We start from the raw sequence: 17,950 nt of genomic DNA on the forward strand, positions 1-17,950 counted from the left end.
AGTTTGGCAACCTCCTTAAAAAGTAAACATACTCTTTCCACAGGATAGAATATTTGTGCTCCTTACTGTTTACACTCAAATATGTTGAGTTGAAAATGTCTACACAAAGCCAGGCAGTAGTGGCACACATCTTTAATCCCAGCAGTCAGGAGGCAGAGGCAGGTGGGTCTCTTGAGTTCAAGGCCAACCTGGTCTACACAGTGAGTTAAAGCTACACCAAGAAACCCTGACTCAAAAAAAAAAAAAAAGGAAGGAAGAAAGGAAGGGAGGGAGGAAGGGAGGGAGGGAGGGAGGGAGGGAGGGAGGGAGGAAGGAAGGAAAGAAAATATCTATACAAAACCCTACATGAACACACACACACACACACGCGCATATATATATATATATATATATATATATATATATATATATATATATATAATCAAAATTCACCAGAGTTAGAACTGGACATGATTTCTTCTGGTATATTAATGAAAAAGCTACATCTAAGCAGTACTAACAAAGGATGAGCTATCACACTATGAAAAATAGAAAAAACCCTTACATGATAAAGAAGTCAGTCTGAAGTGTGTGCACTTCATAATTCCATCTGTGTGACATTCTATGAGAAGTGTGTGAAGAAAACACAAAGTACAAAGACAGTAAGGCTAGTGATTACCAAACACTGAGGAAAGGCAAGGACAGAGACTTCTAAGGTAATCAAATGGCTGCATATAATACTTACAGCAGATACACACCATTAGAATCTGCCCAAACCCACACAACAAGTAAGAAAAGTGACTGCTGGGCACTATGGTTAACATGTGGGCATCGGCTGTTACTAACACTCCTCTCTGGTGAGACATGGTAAAGGGAGCGGCAGAAAGGATCATATGGGATGATGGTTTTGCATGGCCCTCCTCTCAGTCTGCCTGGCCCTCCTCTCCGTTTCACTATGAACCTAAAGATGCTCTAAAAAGTAAAGCATCCTTTCTTAGAAGTCAAAGGCTAGGAGCAGTGAGCTTTGCTATTAAAGTTGCTTCTCTCTACTTTATTCTAACTACACCTCTGAATACTGATAAAAGACTACAATATACCATGCTGGGCAAAACCTTTCTCCTTCTGCTTCAGGAAATTGGTAATAATTAGCTTGATACTAAGATCAAATAAGTATACATTCCTTTATCCTCTGTGTTGCTGATCAGGCCCTTTGGCAAGCTCGATTTACACTTCAAAGACACAACTGGACTATTTCCTCTGTTCATCAGGCTGTACTGTAACCTAATCAAAATGCTAATGGAGAGCTGTGCAGAAAAGAGCTCATATAGCATGCGGGAGTCCATCTACTCTTCACAAGCTCTGCTCACAGGGACAGGCTTTGACAATCCAGGAGGACAGGATTCAGAGAACCCTCCACCTACTTGATAAGGCTGCTCACTGTGCCTGGTGCCTGTGCTCTTGGTTTATACTAAGCGCCTCTTTCCTTGTAGGAATCTGGAAAGACAGTAGCTCTAGGTCGCAGGAACCGACAGCAGCCACCATAAAAACTTGAATCTACAGTAAGATTTGATCAGCTCTGCACAGTCCTGGGAGCACCCCCCCCCCCCCCCGTGAGAACAGTGAGCACTCTAGGCACTGGGTGGTTTCCAGTGAGCCTCAGTCCACAGATCTTTCCTTTGTTGGTTTTATCCACTAACACATCAGCATCCTAAGGACTGTGAACTGTCCTAGTGAGTCAATGAACTTTGGAACTAATAGTAAATGACATCAGTCTATCTGCATTTTCAAAAACAAAAGAAGGGAGAGAGGGAGGGAGGGAAAAAACTGCATAAGGCAGTTTTTTAACAACCTTCAATACTAACTTACCAGTCATTCTGCAAGTATTTCCTGTGTATTATCCCTCTTTCTCTCTTATCCTCCCATAAACTGAATTCAGACAGCAAAATATATCCTCAGTTAATCTTCCCTTGTACTTATTTTAATGGGAATACACAAAAATGTCATCAATTATGTGACATTCTAAGGATCTTAATTTTTTTCTTTGAAAAGAGATTATATAAATCACTTAAAAAAAACTTCAATATAGCTATGACTTGTCAAAGTGGCAAAACACATAAAACTCCCAAGGAAAGAATGCTGGGGAAATGGCTCAGTGCATAGTGTTCGCTGTAAAACATGAGGACCTTAGTCCAGATCCGCAGCACCCATCTTTAAAAAGCATTGCCGACAGGAGCGCCACGCTTCTGCAATGTCACCACTGGGGAACAGAAAAGGACTCCTAGAGCTTTTTGGCCAGTCAGTCCAGTCAAGAGAACCTGTTTCAGAACACACTCAGCACTGCACACTGCCCCCCACACACACACACAGAAGTACACAAACACTTGTATAACCTCAAAGAAAGACAGCTTTCCAGTTCCTTAGTGAGCATGAGTCAGCTCCACAGAAAAACAGTCAAAACACCCACAGAAGGAGAAGTGGCCGAAATCATAATAAGTGCATATCAAGTAGAGCTGAAAGGTAGCAAAATCTACGCAAACAGTAGTGTCCAGAAGCCTGGCACATGAAATCAGAGGACTTCAAATAACTTCTGACCTTGCATAATAAACACACATGTGCCTAAAGGTCAGCAAAGAGAAGACAGCAAAGCAGGACTTGGTGCTCATGGCTGGGAGCTGGATCTACAAGAAACAGGAATTAAAAGCTCGGCAGTTCTGCTGCAATCTGAAGTGGGTGACAACGGCAGCGCTGGGCATGGACAATCTGTAGGCTGCTTTATGAGATGTCAGAGCATGGCTACCCCAGAGCAGTCACCACTATCAGCTCCACAGCTATCTTCAACACTGTGCTGCAAGAATCTAACCTCAGGCATTAAGAGTCACTCCTGATTTGCTTAGCAGCTTGTATTGAAAAACAAAAAACTTCAAAGAACCTTTAGCAAAGTACATGGAATGAGTTACGAACAAAAAATATTATGACCAAGATGTAGCCTGAATGAGATCCTTAGAACTTATTCTGAATACTTCATCAGATCTTTTCCCTCTGAAATGAATGTATAATAAACTCTTTGAGGATTTACATTCCCTATATATTCAACTCTATAGACCCTCTTTGCCAGTTATTATTTGCAAATTATTCTACACAACCTACTCTATACCAAAGTTTTCAAGAATTAATATAATGATGAAGACACATCCAGATAGAAAGATATACCATGTTATACTTAGTTAAACTATGTGATAATTATTTTCTGTAAGCAAATGTTTATCAGATATAATTAAATGGTTAGACACTCTGACTGTTTTGAATTGTAGACGATGAGCAGGGGTCCTCTGTCCCACTCTTAAGGGCAGGAGTGCAGGCTAATGCTCGCCAAGCAGACTCCATCATTTTCAAAAACAAGTAAGGATCTGTTTGGTGTTATCAATTCACAATACAGAAAGGTTTAAATTTAATTTAAATTTTAAAAAGAAAAAGATAGGGGAACAATTAGCTCAATACAGAATGGTGGCTTCCTCTGGCAGAAGGAAAAGCAGATGCCAGCAATAAGGACCACACAAGGGCCTCAAATGTCATGGCAACAGTCTATTCCTTAAATTTTGTCCTGACTCCCTGATTATTATCTTACTGTTGTCTAAAGTCCTACAGCATACACAGAAAAGATTCTAATAGCTCACCATTAGAATTTTAAGTCCAAGTTTTGCAGCCATCCTCTATTCGTTTTCCCAAAAAGAGGCCTTCATCTGTCTACCTGCGTACCCACCACCCACCTACCTGTCCGTCTGCGTGGCTGGGAAGAGAGCCTGTGGTCTTACACTAGGCAAGTGTTCTACCACTGAGCTATATCCTAACCCCTCCAAAACTATTTCAGAATCAATTCTGCAAGCTTTACAATCCCCACTAAGATTTTTAAATAAGCAATTGCAATCAATTTATGGAAGAAACTGGCACATAGATATGACCGTTACTCACAGACAGAATGCTAGAAACGGCCTACAAAATGACCAGGCTCAGGCTCTGTTTGTGTCACGCCCTACTTCACTTCAGCCTTCCTCTGATACAGTAACCTGGGCATTTAACGTGTCTACTCTCGACACCATGACTAATTGTCTCGTGTTCCTCCCTTGGCCCCACAGAACTCCTGCAATCTCCCTCTCAGTAGCAGTGCGTACCAGCACCTGGCTCAGCAAGCTCTAGGCCTCACTGCTGAAATGCAGGAATTCTGTCTATTCCCGTGTGGGCTTCATCCTTGAATTCTGTCACTACTTGTTAATGAAGGACCAAACAACTTGGCCTTGACTCTTTGACCCTGTGTGCTTCTCTGAAGCTGTCTCATTAGTGCCTGGCCAGGTTCCTCCTGTCTCACTGAGGACAAAGAAAGCAGAGAGCAACCCAAATTCTAGGGACATGATGATAAAACATTTCATCCTTGATAGGGACAAAGAGTTTTAAAAAAAAAATAGGGATAACATTCTGTCATCCTGAACTACAATGACATAGCTGAGATTTACTAAATATACTACAGGGTACCAAGAGAGTTCCTCAAAAACTGTAAAGGACAATCCATTTGTACTTTTAAAAGACATTACAAACTCTGATGGCAACAGCTCCCTCTCCTGACTCTTAGTGGAATCACATGAAGAGGGAGAAATGCCCTGAATCCACATAGGAAAATCCTTTTACTATATAGAGCCTTAAGCATGGGAAGGATGTGGATGCACACACAGCACACATGATCTAGATAAGACAAATTACTAAATTTAACATTTTCCTTCACTAACTTCAACTTTTACATGTTTAGCAAGCATGTTATTACTGACATGGTTTTTTCACCCTTTATAGAGCTGGACTGAACATTACTGCAGCAAATCAGCACAACAGACCCACTTTGACCACATCTAGGAATCCACAACTTTGAAAAGACAGTTATAGTCACCCCGCCCTCTCTTGCTTGCTCACTTGCGTGCACATGCACGCCCCCCCACACACAGAGAGAGAGAGAGAGAGAGAGACAGAGACAGACAGACAGACAGAGACACAGACAGAGAAAACCCTAAAATGCATATATAGTGATACTTTGTTTGTATTTTAATAAATAAAACTTGCCTAAAGTTCAGAGAATAAGAGAGCCACACTGATCACCCCTACAGACCCGGCAGTGATCACACATATCTTTAATCCTAGCTCGCCATAGAAACCAGGCGGTACTACTGTACACCCTTAATCCCAGAACTAGAGAGGATTATAAAACCGGAACAGACAGCTCTCAGTCTCATTCTGAGATTCCTAGAGGCAGGATCGCCACTTCGGACTGAGATAGAGGTAAGAGCCAGTAGCTGGCTGTTTTTGCTTTTCTGACCTTCAGGTTGAACCCCAATTTCTGTCTCTAGTTTTTATTAATCATGCTACATGCATACAATTAAAATACAAACATATCCCGATGGTTATGTAGCCAGGTATGTGCTCTGGAGTGAGGTGGATGCAGATGCACATGGGAGCCTCACCTCATGGCAGCTATTAGCTGCAGAGGCCACACCAGTGACTCAGGAGAAGATGCTCTATTCCAGTCTCACAGCAATTCCTGAAGACAGTAAACTGCAGAAGCAGCTACAATGAGTGTTCACGTGTATGTGATCACTAACAACTCCAGCACAAACAGACGGAAACCCATTCAGCAGTAGCTAGGCTCATTCTACATACATCAACATGTATGAATAAGACACGTACACTGAAAGAGATAAGGACAACACTGAAAGGAAAAGGAATTAGTTGGCAGATGGTGTAAACAGGCAGTACTGGAGCTCTCTGTATTTTTACAGTGTGAAACTATTTCACATTTCAAAGCTGTAAAAGCTTTAGAAACAAATTTTACAGACTGGTTGTAATCAGTCAGAAGTAGAAAACATGCTTGAGGCTTTCCTTGCAGTGAGGAGATGGCAACGAAATTTTACATGTAGTGACGCATCTATACTATGGGTGCCTAGACATAATACACTTGGGCCACTGATGAACCTTTGGGGCTTCCTCCTTCCAAAGAGCAAGACAGGGCTTTACCCTATATGCATAGTATTGTAAGAGTGATAAAGCCAGGGCAAAACCACAGTGGCTACTCTGGACCTGGGAGGTAACCTGAGAAGCAGGCTTGACTGGCATCTGGGAGGCCTGCCTAGACTCTGAGAGGCAGGAAGGCAAGGTTTTCCTCATGGAATGCTTCTCAAACCCTTGCCACCCTCTTGTTGTGGTCTAGCAATGCCACTAAGATGCAGGACCATCCTCTGCAGCAGCACGCCACTTGTCTTCCCCCAAGAGAAGCAGAAGCATTTCCAGCAGAGATACTGCCCAATGCACCTGAGTGTCTGACATGAAGAAATGAAGACATTTCCATACAGGCCTGGGATTTCTCAAATGGCCCTTCAGTAGTGTGGCCATCAAGAGCGGTCAGCAGCAGCCAGACGAACTCTACATACATGATATGTACAGACACACATACAGAAGGAGATACGGACAACACAGAGAAGGAAAGGGATTATACATCACCCTGGAGAATATGCGTGCACACACCTACGGAACACTCAGTGCTCAGACTGACATTCTAGGCGACCCCCAGGAACAAAATAAAGAAACAGCACCAAGGATATCTTTTCAAATAAGACTAACTGGTAAAACTGAATAACACAACACAGAGAGCTTAGGGGAGAGCCTGAGATTCCAGACGCGGCATAGCAAGGAAGTCTCCCAGCTGAGAGTGACCGTGCAAAGACCTGTGGCGGTCATACTGCAGGCATGAGGGCAGGCTCAGGACCCATAAAGCACCGACCTGGTACAGTCAAGGAAGCTGGCACTGCCACAGCAGGATTGGGAAAGCAGAGCAGGGCAGAAGATAGACGGGGATGATGCCACAGAGGGGACCCGAAAGGCAGAGTTTGGACCCCGCAGACCACAGCAATGGTCACAAGGTTCAAATGAAAGGAGAACTCTGGGAAGCAGCTGCACCAAGGACCACCCAACTTGCATTATTATCCCTTCACAAGGCACCACTCTCAATCACTACTCAACAAAGCCAGTTCTTATCACGGGAACACCTGGACAAGCTGAATGTTGGCAGTGCAGAGACAAGGACTGGTTGGGAAGGGGCAGAAAGCACCATGACACAACAGACTAAGTTCTCCAACACCATCAAGGGCAGAAACATTTGTACCCAAGTGTGGATCAGGGTATGGTGGTATATACCTGGACTCCACCGAAGAGATTTTTATCTGCAGAGCCTTGTGTGATGGAACAAAGGTAAATACTGAGGTACAGACACCACCTGAGGCTCAGTTAAAAACAGAATTTTCCAACTCTGCAAAGAGCAGCTAGCTGTTCTGGAGCAGCCCCATTACCAGGGGCTGTCAGGGCCTGAAAACAGCCGCCCAAGGTGGAGGCTCACAGCAGGTTTGTGCCCAGGAGATTATCAAAATGGACTCAAAAACATAAACCATATGATCACAATCATCCCTATAGATGTAAAAGGCCCTTGGATAACATCAAACAGCCTTTCATGATATGTCATGAAAAGAAATGATGAACGGACATGACACATGTCAACATAATAAAGGCAATGTACAACAAACCTATAACCAATATCATGGTAAGTGAGAAGACAAGCGTCCACTCTGTCCAATTCAATACAGAGCTCAAAGTTTTAGCCACAGCAATAAGGCAAGAGAAGGAAATAAAAGGAATACAAGTACAAAAGAAGGGAAAGGATTAAGGCATCTATCTCCCTTTGCAGATGACATGACTCTATACAAGACTACCAAGGAACTCTTAGAATTGATATACTTTCAGCAAAGCAGTAGATAACAAAGTTAGCACACGAAAATCAATGGCCTTCCTACATACCAACAACAATCATTAAGACAAACCAGAGAAGAAATACCACTCAAAACAGCCACCTATACAGTTTTGTTTTGGGGAGGTGTGGTGAAATATTAGTTGAATATTGTGTTGCATTCATTTATGCCATGGAACATTTGTTTAATGATGCAAAGATGTGTTGCATTTGTTTAACTCTGTGAAGCTGTATTACTGTGCCTGCCTAAAACACCGGATTGGTCTAATAAAGAGACAATAACTGGGCAGGAAAGGGATAGGCAGGTCTGCCAGGCAGAGAGGATAAATAGAAGGAGAAGGGTAGCGAGGAAAAAAAAGGAGGATGCCAGGGGCCAGCTACCCAGCCAAACAGACAGACACAAAATGAAAGAAAAATAGAGAGAGAAAAAAAGGCAGAGCCCAGAGACAAAAGGTAGATGGGATAATTTAAGCTAAGAAAAGCCGGCTAAAAATAAGCCAAACCAAGGCCAGGCATTCATAAGAAAGAGCAAGTCTCAGTGCATTTATTTGGAAGTTGGATGGTGGGCCCCAAAGAACAAAAAAAAAAAAAACCCACAGGGCTGGGGTCCTTGAAGAGAGGATAGGAGTGGCAACTGACGAAGATGCAGCCTCTGTGGCAGCAAAGATCCCAGCATATTAGAGATATCAGCACCATGGGATGATTCCGAAGGACAGCAGCAGCTGTGGAGTAGAGCTTACATGAACTTAGGAGACGAGTTATGTGAGCTACGGATTTTAGTGCCAGAGAAGTGAGGTTGCTCAAGCCCCTTGTAGCCCAGATCATATGTGGGTTCCTGACGTCAATCACTGACATTTTTACATTGTTGATGTTAGTTTTGTTTTGACAGTGATTGTTCCCTGGTTCTTGCCTCTTGGAGTAATACACTACATAAAATTATTATTATTATTATTTATTATTATATAAAAGCCTACAGCTAAAAGATTTTGGACTTATAAAGAGACATTGGGACTTTAAAGAGAACTTGGACTTTTAAGACTGTAAGAGCAGAAAAAGACCATGAGCAGTCTAAACAACAGTAAACAACAAGAACACTTTGGATGTTACCGCTGTCCCTGATTTCAAGTTGTACTGTAGAGCCATAGTAATAAAAACAGTATCACACTGGCACAAAGACAGACCCATGGAATGGGGCAACAGAAAGAAGAGGGGAGAGATGCAAGTCACTGCAACTATAGACACATGACTTTTAGCAATGATGTTCAAAATACTCAGAAAAATGGCATCTTCAACAAATGCTGTTAGTTAAAGTGGATATCAACATGCAAAAGAATGAAACTAGATTCTTAGCTCTCATCCTGAATAAAATTCACTCCATATGGATCCAAGATTCAACTGAAGACCAAATATTTTTAAACTGCTAAGGAAAAAGTAGTAAATAAGCTTCAGCATACAGCTATGGATAAGGGTTTTCTGATAGGAGTCCAGCAGCACAGAAAATAAGACCAGCAATTGATAAATGGGATCTCATACAAAGCTTCTATACTGAGATGGAAACTGTCAATCAACTAAAGAGGCAGCCCAAGAATAGAATAAAATCTTTGCCAACTACACATGTGACAAAGGGATTAGTATCTAGAAAATACAAGGAATTAAAAAAAACAACAACAACAACAACTAAGCACCAAGATAACAAACACCAGCCAAGCATGGTGGTTCGCGCTTTAATCCCAGCACTCGGGAGGCTCTGTCAGTTCAAGGCCAGCCTGGTCTACAGAGTGAGGTCCAGCACAACCAAAACCACAGAATCCAAATAAGAGAGAGAGAGAGAGAGAGAGAGAGAAATTTAAAATATACCATGGAACTAAAGAAAGAGTTCTCCAAAGAATAAATATGAATGGCTAATAAACAGTTTTAAAAGTGGTCAACATCTTTAGTCACCAGAGAATAAGGATTAAAACTACTTTAACATCCTATCATAAATGACCTCTGTCACAAACACAGATTATGACAAACAGTGGCATGGGGAAGGAGAACGCTTTCCAGCGCTGGTGGGAATGCACACTAGCACAGACACTGTGAAAATCAGTCTGGAGGTTCTCAAAGAAACAAAAACATCATCTACCATATGACCCGGCTGTACCATTGGGTTTATATCCAAGGATCTCAATACCCTACTGCAGAGATACTTGGACATCTATGTTCATTGCTGCTCTATTCACAATAGGCAAGAAACAGAATCAAATGTGGTACATATACTCAATAGAATTCTACCCAGCTGTAAAGGAAAATGAAACTGTAGGTAAATGACAGAACTGGAAAGAATACGGAGTAAGGTACTCAGGCCCAGAAGGACAAGTGCTCCCTGTTCTCTCTCATGAAGGGAGGCAGGTGGGCGCACTGGGAAGTGATGGCCATGAAAGCCAGCTGAAGCGAAAGTAAAGGGCGGGCAGACTGCTGATAACACAGGCTTAGCACAAAACACAGAGGGATGAGAGAGAGACACGCTGGCAGGGAAGGGAAGGGCTAAGCAAGCTGAAAAGTGTTTGAAAATCCATCCAGACACCTACTATCTTGTAATTCAATTAAGAATATTTTTCTAAAAGTTAAAGGGGAAACTGCTGATAAGTCTAGACAATGCTGTTCCTAGAATCAATGGGTCAACAAGAAAACATCCCCCTGCCAGGTGTGGGATACTTCTGTAAGGGATGTTGGTCACGGAGGTTCCACTGGCTTCAAACACAATACAAGCTCTAGCGTTCCTCCTAAGGACCTACTGCTGAAAATATGACACACCTTGGTTGCAACGCACAGAGAAGACAAAACACGCACTGGGAGCCAGCCATGGGAGAGGGAGAGGGTCATAGGGCCCCTACCCTTTCATGCTCAACTACTGAGTAACAGTGGATTTTTGGTGAGGGCCCATAATCATTTTCATTTGTGTATCAAGTGGGGGTCCACTAAGTTCCAAAGGATAGTTCCAAACCCATGATTACACAGACAGCCCTGACTAGCTCAGCAGATCATAAAGCAAAAGAAAGGTCATGACAGCAGGAAAGGGATTTGCGGAAGGTGGATGACAGGGATGGGGAGACGGGCAGGGAGCAATCATATACATTACACCCATGTGGAAACTGTGGAGGAGCAATTTTAGTGAATGGAAGGAAATACCAACAAGCGCGTCTTGTAAGATGATGCGAAATGAAGTTACATTTTCCTCTATAAAACTGGAACACAAGCAGACCTACACCGCACTTAAAGTTTAAGAATTCTGAGCTTGAGTTTCTCCCAGCCCTTTTCTTAATTTTGGAAAGTATGGCAAATGGCAAACACCAAGCCAGTGCAAATATGAGAAAAATTGGTTTCTCTTCAGTCTCACTCTGCAAGGCTAGGGCATTCACCTGGTGATCACATTTACCAAATTCCAGGGTCAAGGGAAGATTTGGAGTTAAGAAAACAGTCAGGAACATAGACAGAAAAGAGGAGGCGAACATCCTGCAGAGGTGAGAGAGCGGGAGACAGAGACAGCCAGAGAGGCCCACGCAACACAGCCAGGCTGGCGACTATAAAGGACCAGCTAGAAGGGTGATTCCTCTCTCTCCCCTACGACCCATCAGTCTCAGAAACGATAATTTCACCTTTGCTGGAGAAGAGTGCGTAAAGTGTACTACACAGGAAGAAAGTCCCACCGCCGTGCATGTCAATGTGGAGCTGATAGCCTTGCAGTCCATATTCTGGGCTGTCATCCAAAAGGGGACCATGATGCTGAGGCGACACATAGGGACTGAAAAACAAATCAACACACACACAAATCTGTCAACATCACAGACAAAATACTTGGTTGTAAAACACTCCTAAAAATTATTATCTATTCAAAACACTACTCCTACCAATGACACGCTATAGGAACCTAATAACCTTCATTCTGTGAACTCAAAGGAACTCTTCCATGTTCTCATCAGCTTCTAACAAAAACTGGCACAAATATAGAGTTCCATGGGCAGCCACCAGACCAGCACAGTGACTGTGATTGAGATCCGCCCTAGAACAGCAGTTCTACAAAGGCCACCATGTCCTCGGTCTTCTCAGTGACCAAAGACAGGGGCACCAACACAGACCTACAGGCCAAGGAATCAGGCTAAGACGCAAGCTAAAACCAACCAATTGTTTCAATAAGAAAACCCTCACCATGGAAGGCAGCACACTTAAAAGCATCCAGGAGCTTTACTTAAAAACTGAGTAAGGAGGGGGCAAGGGGAAAGCTGCAGGGAGACAAAAAAGATTGTTCTCCACCTAACAGCAGGCTGATATATTAGAAGACACGCACAGAACAGACCAGAGTCAACCAGAGGGCCAAAGGTCTGGACATTTTCCAAGTTCAAAACTTTAGATTATTAAATATGAGAACCTGAGGGAGGATGGTAGCATGCTATCAGAACAAAGCACTCTTGCCCCTCTAAGTAAGACCCTACCAGGTATACAGTCCTTAAACTGGAACAAACTGAGCAGATACATGTCCATAAATAATACAATTATCTTAGCGATAGCTGAGTGATCAGTCATGTCTGATGTCTTCAGTCTACTGAATACAGAATACTTTTACAGCTATCCTAAGACTATTAAGAGGGAACTGACTTCGAACCTTATGAGAATCCAATTCACCCATATACAGATACATACAGAGTGGCTGAGCCTAATGTGCTTCTCTCCACAAGGTGATGAAAATGAAGATTTGCCATGACAAAAGCCAGTTCTGCGTCCTTCTGAAAAGGTAGTTTAAAAGAACAAAGTTTTCAATAGAAGTATTTTAATTTTTCACAAGTTCACTGTGAAAATCACACCTTATCATCTTGAAGATGTATACATTATTATTGCCAATAAAGTGTTACTATAAGACTTGCACACAATACCGAGAGCTGGACCATGATTCACTCAATTGGCAGAACACGTAGTCCCAAAAGAATTAAGATTCTACACTTGTGCAATAGCAAAGTGCCCTATTATACACAATGATTTCCATGTTATTTATTTGTATACATAAATAATATATAATATTCATATATTCATATGCATGTATACATAGATACATATACTTGTGTGTGAACAAGAGAGAGAGAGATGATTTCAAGCTATTTCAAACTATTTTCAAAAATAAAGACAATCTGATAAGACCCTGCAGATGTCTGGTAAATTTTATAAACTGGGCATTACTGGACAATGTTTCTCCTAGTTAGCTTCAGCTGTCAACTTGATACATCCCGGAATTACCCAAGAGTCCCAACCGAGATTCTGGATGGTCATAACATCAGTAAGTTCCTTGTCAGACAGTCCGTCTCAGAAATGACTGCATAAACAAGACCTAAACAATAGCACAACCAATAGGCAGGCTAACATAGAAAAAGGAAATTGTCACACAGTCCCACGTCTAGACAGAACTACAGGCGAAGAATGTGAGCTGAGAGACAGAGAATTATAGCTTTTCCCAGGACTGAGCTCCCTAGTTGGTTCTCCAATAGCAAGTTCTAAAACTACATACACAAACAACAAAAATAAACCCAGCAGGTTGTATTCATATATTTCCACATACATACTGATACATGTATATGTAACAGTAATAGAAGGAGGCTATCAGTTTGAGAGTGGGAGGAGCATGAAAGGGGTGAGAGGGAAGAGACCTGTGAGTGGATACAAGGAGGGGCAAAGGGGGAAGTGATACAATTCCATAAAAAAACGGGCGCTGGTGGCACAGGCCTTTAATCCCAGCACTAGGGAGGCAGGCAGATCTGTGAGTTTGAGGCCAGCCTGGTCTACAGAGCTAGCTCCAAAATAGCTAGGGCTGTTACACAGAGAAACCCTGTCTCAAAAAAACAAAATAAAAATAAAATTTAAAAAATAAAACGAAAACTCTAAAGGATCAGAACTCAGCCTGGCCTGGTGAAACAGAGCACACAACCTGAAAAAACAACTTCTTAGACATTTAACCCTGAAGGCAGAGTGTGTCCCATGTCACATCCACAAGTCAGAAAGATCTTAGAGACCTCCATGTTGGGCATGCATGTACTATCAAGAAACTTTGGCAAAGAAAGACTTGAGAGTGGAACATAGACTTACTGGGAGAGGTAGAGGGGAAGTGCCCTAATGTTAAAAAAATAACTGTCAGTAGAAACAGGAAGACAGAGGAGATGCCCATCATGCATCAGCACTGAATGCTTCCACTTCTACATTCAGTCTCACATATAACAGTGTGCAAACGTGCAACTGTCAAGGGACACGACAGCGTCCATGCATGAACTCCACCTTACATAACAGTGTGCAAACACGCAACTGTCAAGGGACACGGCAGAGTCCATGCATGAACTCCATCTTACATAACAGTGTGCAAACATGCAACTGTCAAGGGACACGGCAGAGTCTATGCATGAACTCCATCTTACATAGCAGTGTGCAACCGTGGGACTGTCAAGGACACGACAGAGTCCATGCATGAATTCCACCTTACATAACAGTGTGCAAACATGCAACTGTCAAGGACACAGCATAGTTTGTGCATGAACTCCATCTTACCTGCCATAGCCCCACCAGGAGGCCAGGATTTAGACAGAATATCCGGACAAGTCTGTCACAGCCAAAGATGGTAGGCTCCCTTAAATGATCCAGATCATACTTTGCAATTAAAGACAGCCACCGTGGCCTTGGAACACCATGCCAAGAAAGAAGAAAGATTGTGAACATTCCAATATGTCTTTTTGTCAAGTCTTATTCATGTAACTAAAAATGCTTTTGAAGAGCAATTTATACACAGTGACATGCTCAAACCAAGTGACAGAATTATAGAGCCTTGTACAACTGAGAGGCAAATACACCAAGTTTTTCACCCTACTATGTCTTTCTTTCCCTCACTCTTCCTCTGAGAGCAGATGTGCCTTTTTCCCAAAGTTTTTATAAGGTAGAACAGAAACAGTGAAAACTGGAATATGAGAACAGGAATGTAAGCTGAAATCATGGGTGTTTTCATGAGAGAGTCGCACAGAATTCTCAGTCTTAGTCCAAGAGTAAATACTCAGGTATGTGGGAGACGCCTTCAGTATGTTCCACGTTAAGACTTAACACCATCTACAAATATGGTGCAAGGCAGACAACAACATACAGCTCAGGAAGCTGAAAAGGAGCTGAGACCTCAATGGTCAAGCAACAGAGCCAGAGCACTAGGCCAAAGTCCCCAAGGTCCTGAACACAGCATCTGGAATTGACTCAGCACCAGGTACTCAAGACAGCAGGTATCAACACAGATACCGAGCGAAACAAAGCTGGGTCACCTGTGGCACTGTTTCAAACAGAGGCGGGCTGCAAGGCAACAAAGCCAACTGCAGCTCTCACGGGACAGGATTCTACACTGTGTTCATAAGGCATTTTTACACTGAAAACAGTAAGTAGGTGGCAGAACTGGCTGGTGAGACTTGTGACATACGAACTAAAGCAGACTCAGCACATGAAGAATATGCCTGGAGGATGACAAACACAAGACCAGTGACACAAGTGGAAGTTCAGGAAAACCCAGGGGAACCTTAGCTCCAGCTGACAATGACTTTACAACACCACAGACTAGGTCCCACCATGTGACAACAGCTGCCCAGAGGGAAGGCCGGACAGTCCAGAGAAAGAATGCCATGACCATGACAGCACAGCACACTGAACAGCTGCTCAATAGCCAGCAGCCATCGCTGCTGCCACAGTCAAGACAGAAAGTGGCAGTTAGGTAGAGATGGCAGGAAGCCTCTTCCCTCACCTTCAACATACCACAGCTGGGAAACACTCTAAGGATGGCTATGAAAATATTAAACAGACTCCAGGGACAAACTAAGTCCTCATTCACCCGAGCTTTACAAGTCAGTCATGGCCACTGAGGCCTTGGAGAACATTAGACCACCATTCTCACAAACTTGGAGGGCACAGGCACAGGGACTGAGAACAGAACACTCTGAGAACCGACAGTTGAGAGCTCATCTAGAAAGGTCTGGGCTACAGGGCAAAGATCTGAACACGGCTCCACGAGCACTCGTGATATTCCCAGAAACACTGCACAGCAGAACAAACGCAAGCTTAAGTAAAGGCGCAAAGACACAAAGATCTGTTCTCCTTCATGATGAACGCACTGGCCTACAAACTGTAGAGAGGGGCCTATCAAAGCAGATTCGTGGGACACACTTTCAGCTCTGCTTACCACTACCAATCAAAGGCTGGCCCATAGAGTTTAAATGGAAATAAATTACATTCGATTAACTTTCCCCAATGAATTTTAGCATTCATTGCTATGCAGTAACTAGTACTCCTGACCTGGGTGGCAATTTTTGGGAACACTATACTTTTAAGTGAGTTCTATAATTCAACATAACATGATCTGCAATCCATAGTCTTTCAAGGTCATTTTAACTAATGTTAACTAATTTGTATCAGTGCCTACAAACAAAAATCCCCAATACACTAAGTAACACCATCCAATCACAACAGTGCATTGTGTGGATTCCGACTGCAAACATGATTTCAGACTGTATATGACTTACCTACTATATCAGAAAAACTTGAAGTTCATCATACAAATTTCAGATTTATCCAGATAAAAATATCACTTAAAAAAGTAACTGTGTTGTCAAAATATATCTAGTAATCTAATTAGGAAAATAATCCATGTTTTTACACTGATAATGGTTTCAGAACACAGCAAGCATGGGCAGCAATGAGAGGTCTGAGTACGATCACTAAACAGCCACAGAGCTGGCACTACAGAGGAGCCAACAGCAGGCCCACTGCAGGGAAACCATGATATTAATTTAACATCGTCTCTTCTCATAGGGACAGAGATGAGAGGGAGCCATAAGAACCACAGTAAGCAAAGACACTGCTGCAGAGTCAAAGAGGTGGGACAGGCAGCAGCACCTCCATGGAGAAGGCATCACTACTACACGCTGCAACAGGTCTGATATAGACATTATTAGCCTGCTGGGGACATTAGGATCTACAGCTCCACAGTCCAGTTCACAAGACCATGGTCACTATGGAGGTGGCTTGTGCTGTAAGCAGGAGTGAGCCTTCTAGTGCATGAGCACTCAGCACAAAGCCATCCACAGCAGGACCTACGGACTTCACAACTAAGTCTCCTGATCTTCACCTAACAGCCATCAGCACCATATCAATGTATGGGTAAGAAGGCGGAGTCAGGTACACATGGCCACACATCTAGTAAATTCAAGAGAAAAATCACACAAAATAAGTGATAATTGTATTTATAAAGTACTTAAACAAAATTAGTATATAATTACTGAAGAATAAGCTAATCTTATATTGTTAAAACAGTTAAAAGTGAAAATGCAGAAAAGCCACACATTTTCTAACAAACTATAAAATAATAGAACTATTTTAAAACTAGACCATCATTTTACTATTATAAGATTCAAGAACTTTTAATTTAGACCTAATGTGACAAGCCCGGTGTCTTCTGTTCATAGCAATGCAGAATGACAGGAAGGCTTCTGACACACAAGTGAATGAAAATACATGAGTGGTATTTTTTGATTACAAAGAAATGCCAATATTTAGGTACCAGGAGTCCTTGTCAATGTGCTGATGAATTAGTACTTACCCATATGGGTCGAAGGTTTTATGCCGATCTGCAAAAACTGGAGTCATACCACACAAATCCAGGGTGGACAACATGGCAAGCTTCGGCCAGTTTTTGCCATACCACACAACAGTGACAGATGTATCATTGAAGGAAACATCAACATGTTGCATGATGTGTTCTTTTCCACTTTTCTCTCTTAATATAATTACAAAACGTAGGCCAAATACTCTAGAGAAAGAAATGATAGCTCGAAGTGCTTTCAAAGAAAGAACTCTGTATCAACAAACACACACATACTTGATGTGTATTTCCATAATATCTACTTCCTTAAAGACAAAAGTCAAAATCCTTGGCACACTTCTGGCATATTTCACCCACAGCACCTTCTGAACCTTTCTTTCCTCCAGCAAATAATCCCTGTTCCATGACTAGCAGTTCAGACAATGGAAGGGCATCTTCAACACCTACTCAACATCATGAGGCTGTTTCTTCTGTTTATAAAAATGTAAGGAAATACCAAA

General features: G+C 42.4%; 1 protein-coding gene across 4 annotated transcripts in view; it reads right to left on the bottom strand.

Annotated features, from left to right (window-relative positions):
- Fbxo15 (F-box protein 15) overlaps positions 1-17,950 on the bottom strand; it is a 42,677-nt gene that overhangs the window by 12,543 nt on the left and 12,184 nt on the right. For 3 of the 4 annotated variants that reach the window (XM_075968124.1, XM_075968123.1, XM_075968126.1), the window contains 4 exons: positions 17,448-17,657; positions 14,375-14,501; positions 12,491-12,573; positions 11,449-11,594 (listed from right to left, as the gene is read on the bottom strand). In XM_075968124.1, coding sequence (XP_075824239.1) covers positions 11,449-11,594; positions 12,491-12,573; positions 14,375-14,501; positions 17,448-17,657 — 566 coding nt within the window. The remainder of the gene's footprint in view (positions 1-11,448; positions 11,595-12,490; positions 12,574-14,374; positions 14,502-17,447; positions 17,658-17,950) is intronic. The other variant, XM_075968125.1, reaches the window with a different exon arrangement.

Source organism: Microtus pennsylvanicus, chromosome 4 (assembly GCF_037038515.1).
Source record: "Microtus pennsylvanicus isolate mMicPen1 chromosome 4, mMicPen1.hap1, whole genome shotgun sequence".
Taxonomy (NCBI): Eukaryota; Metazoa; Chordata; class Mammalia; order Rodentia; family Cricetidae; genus Microtus; species Microtus pennsylvanicus.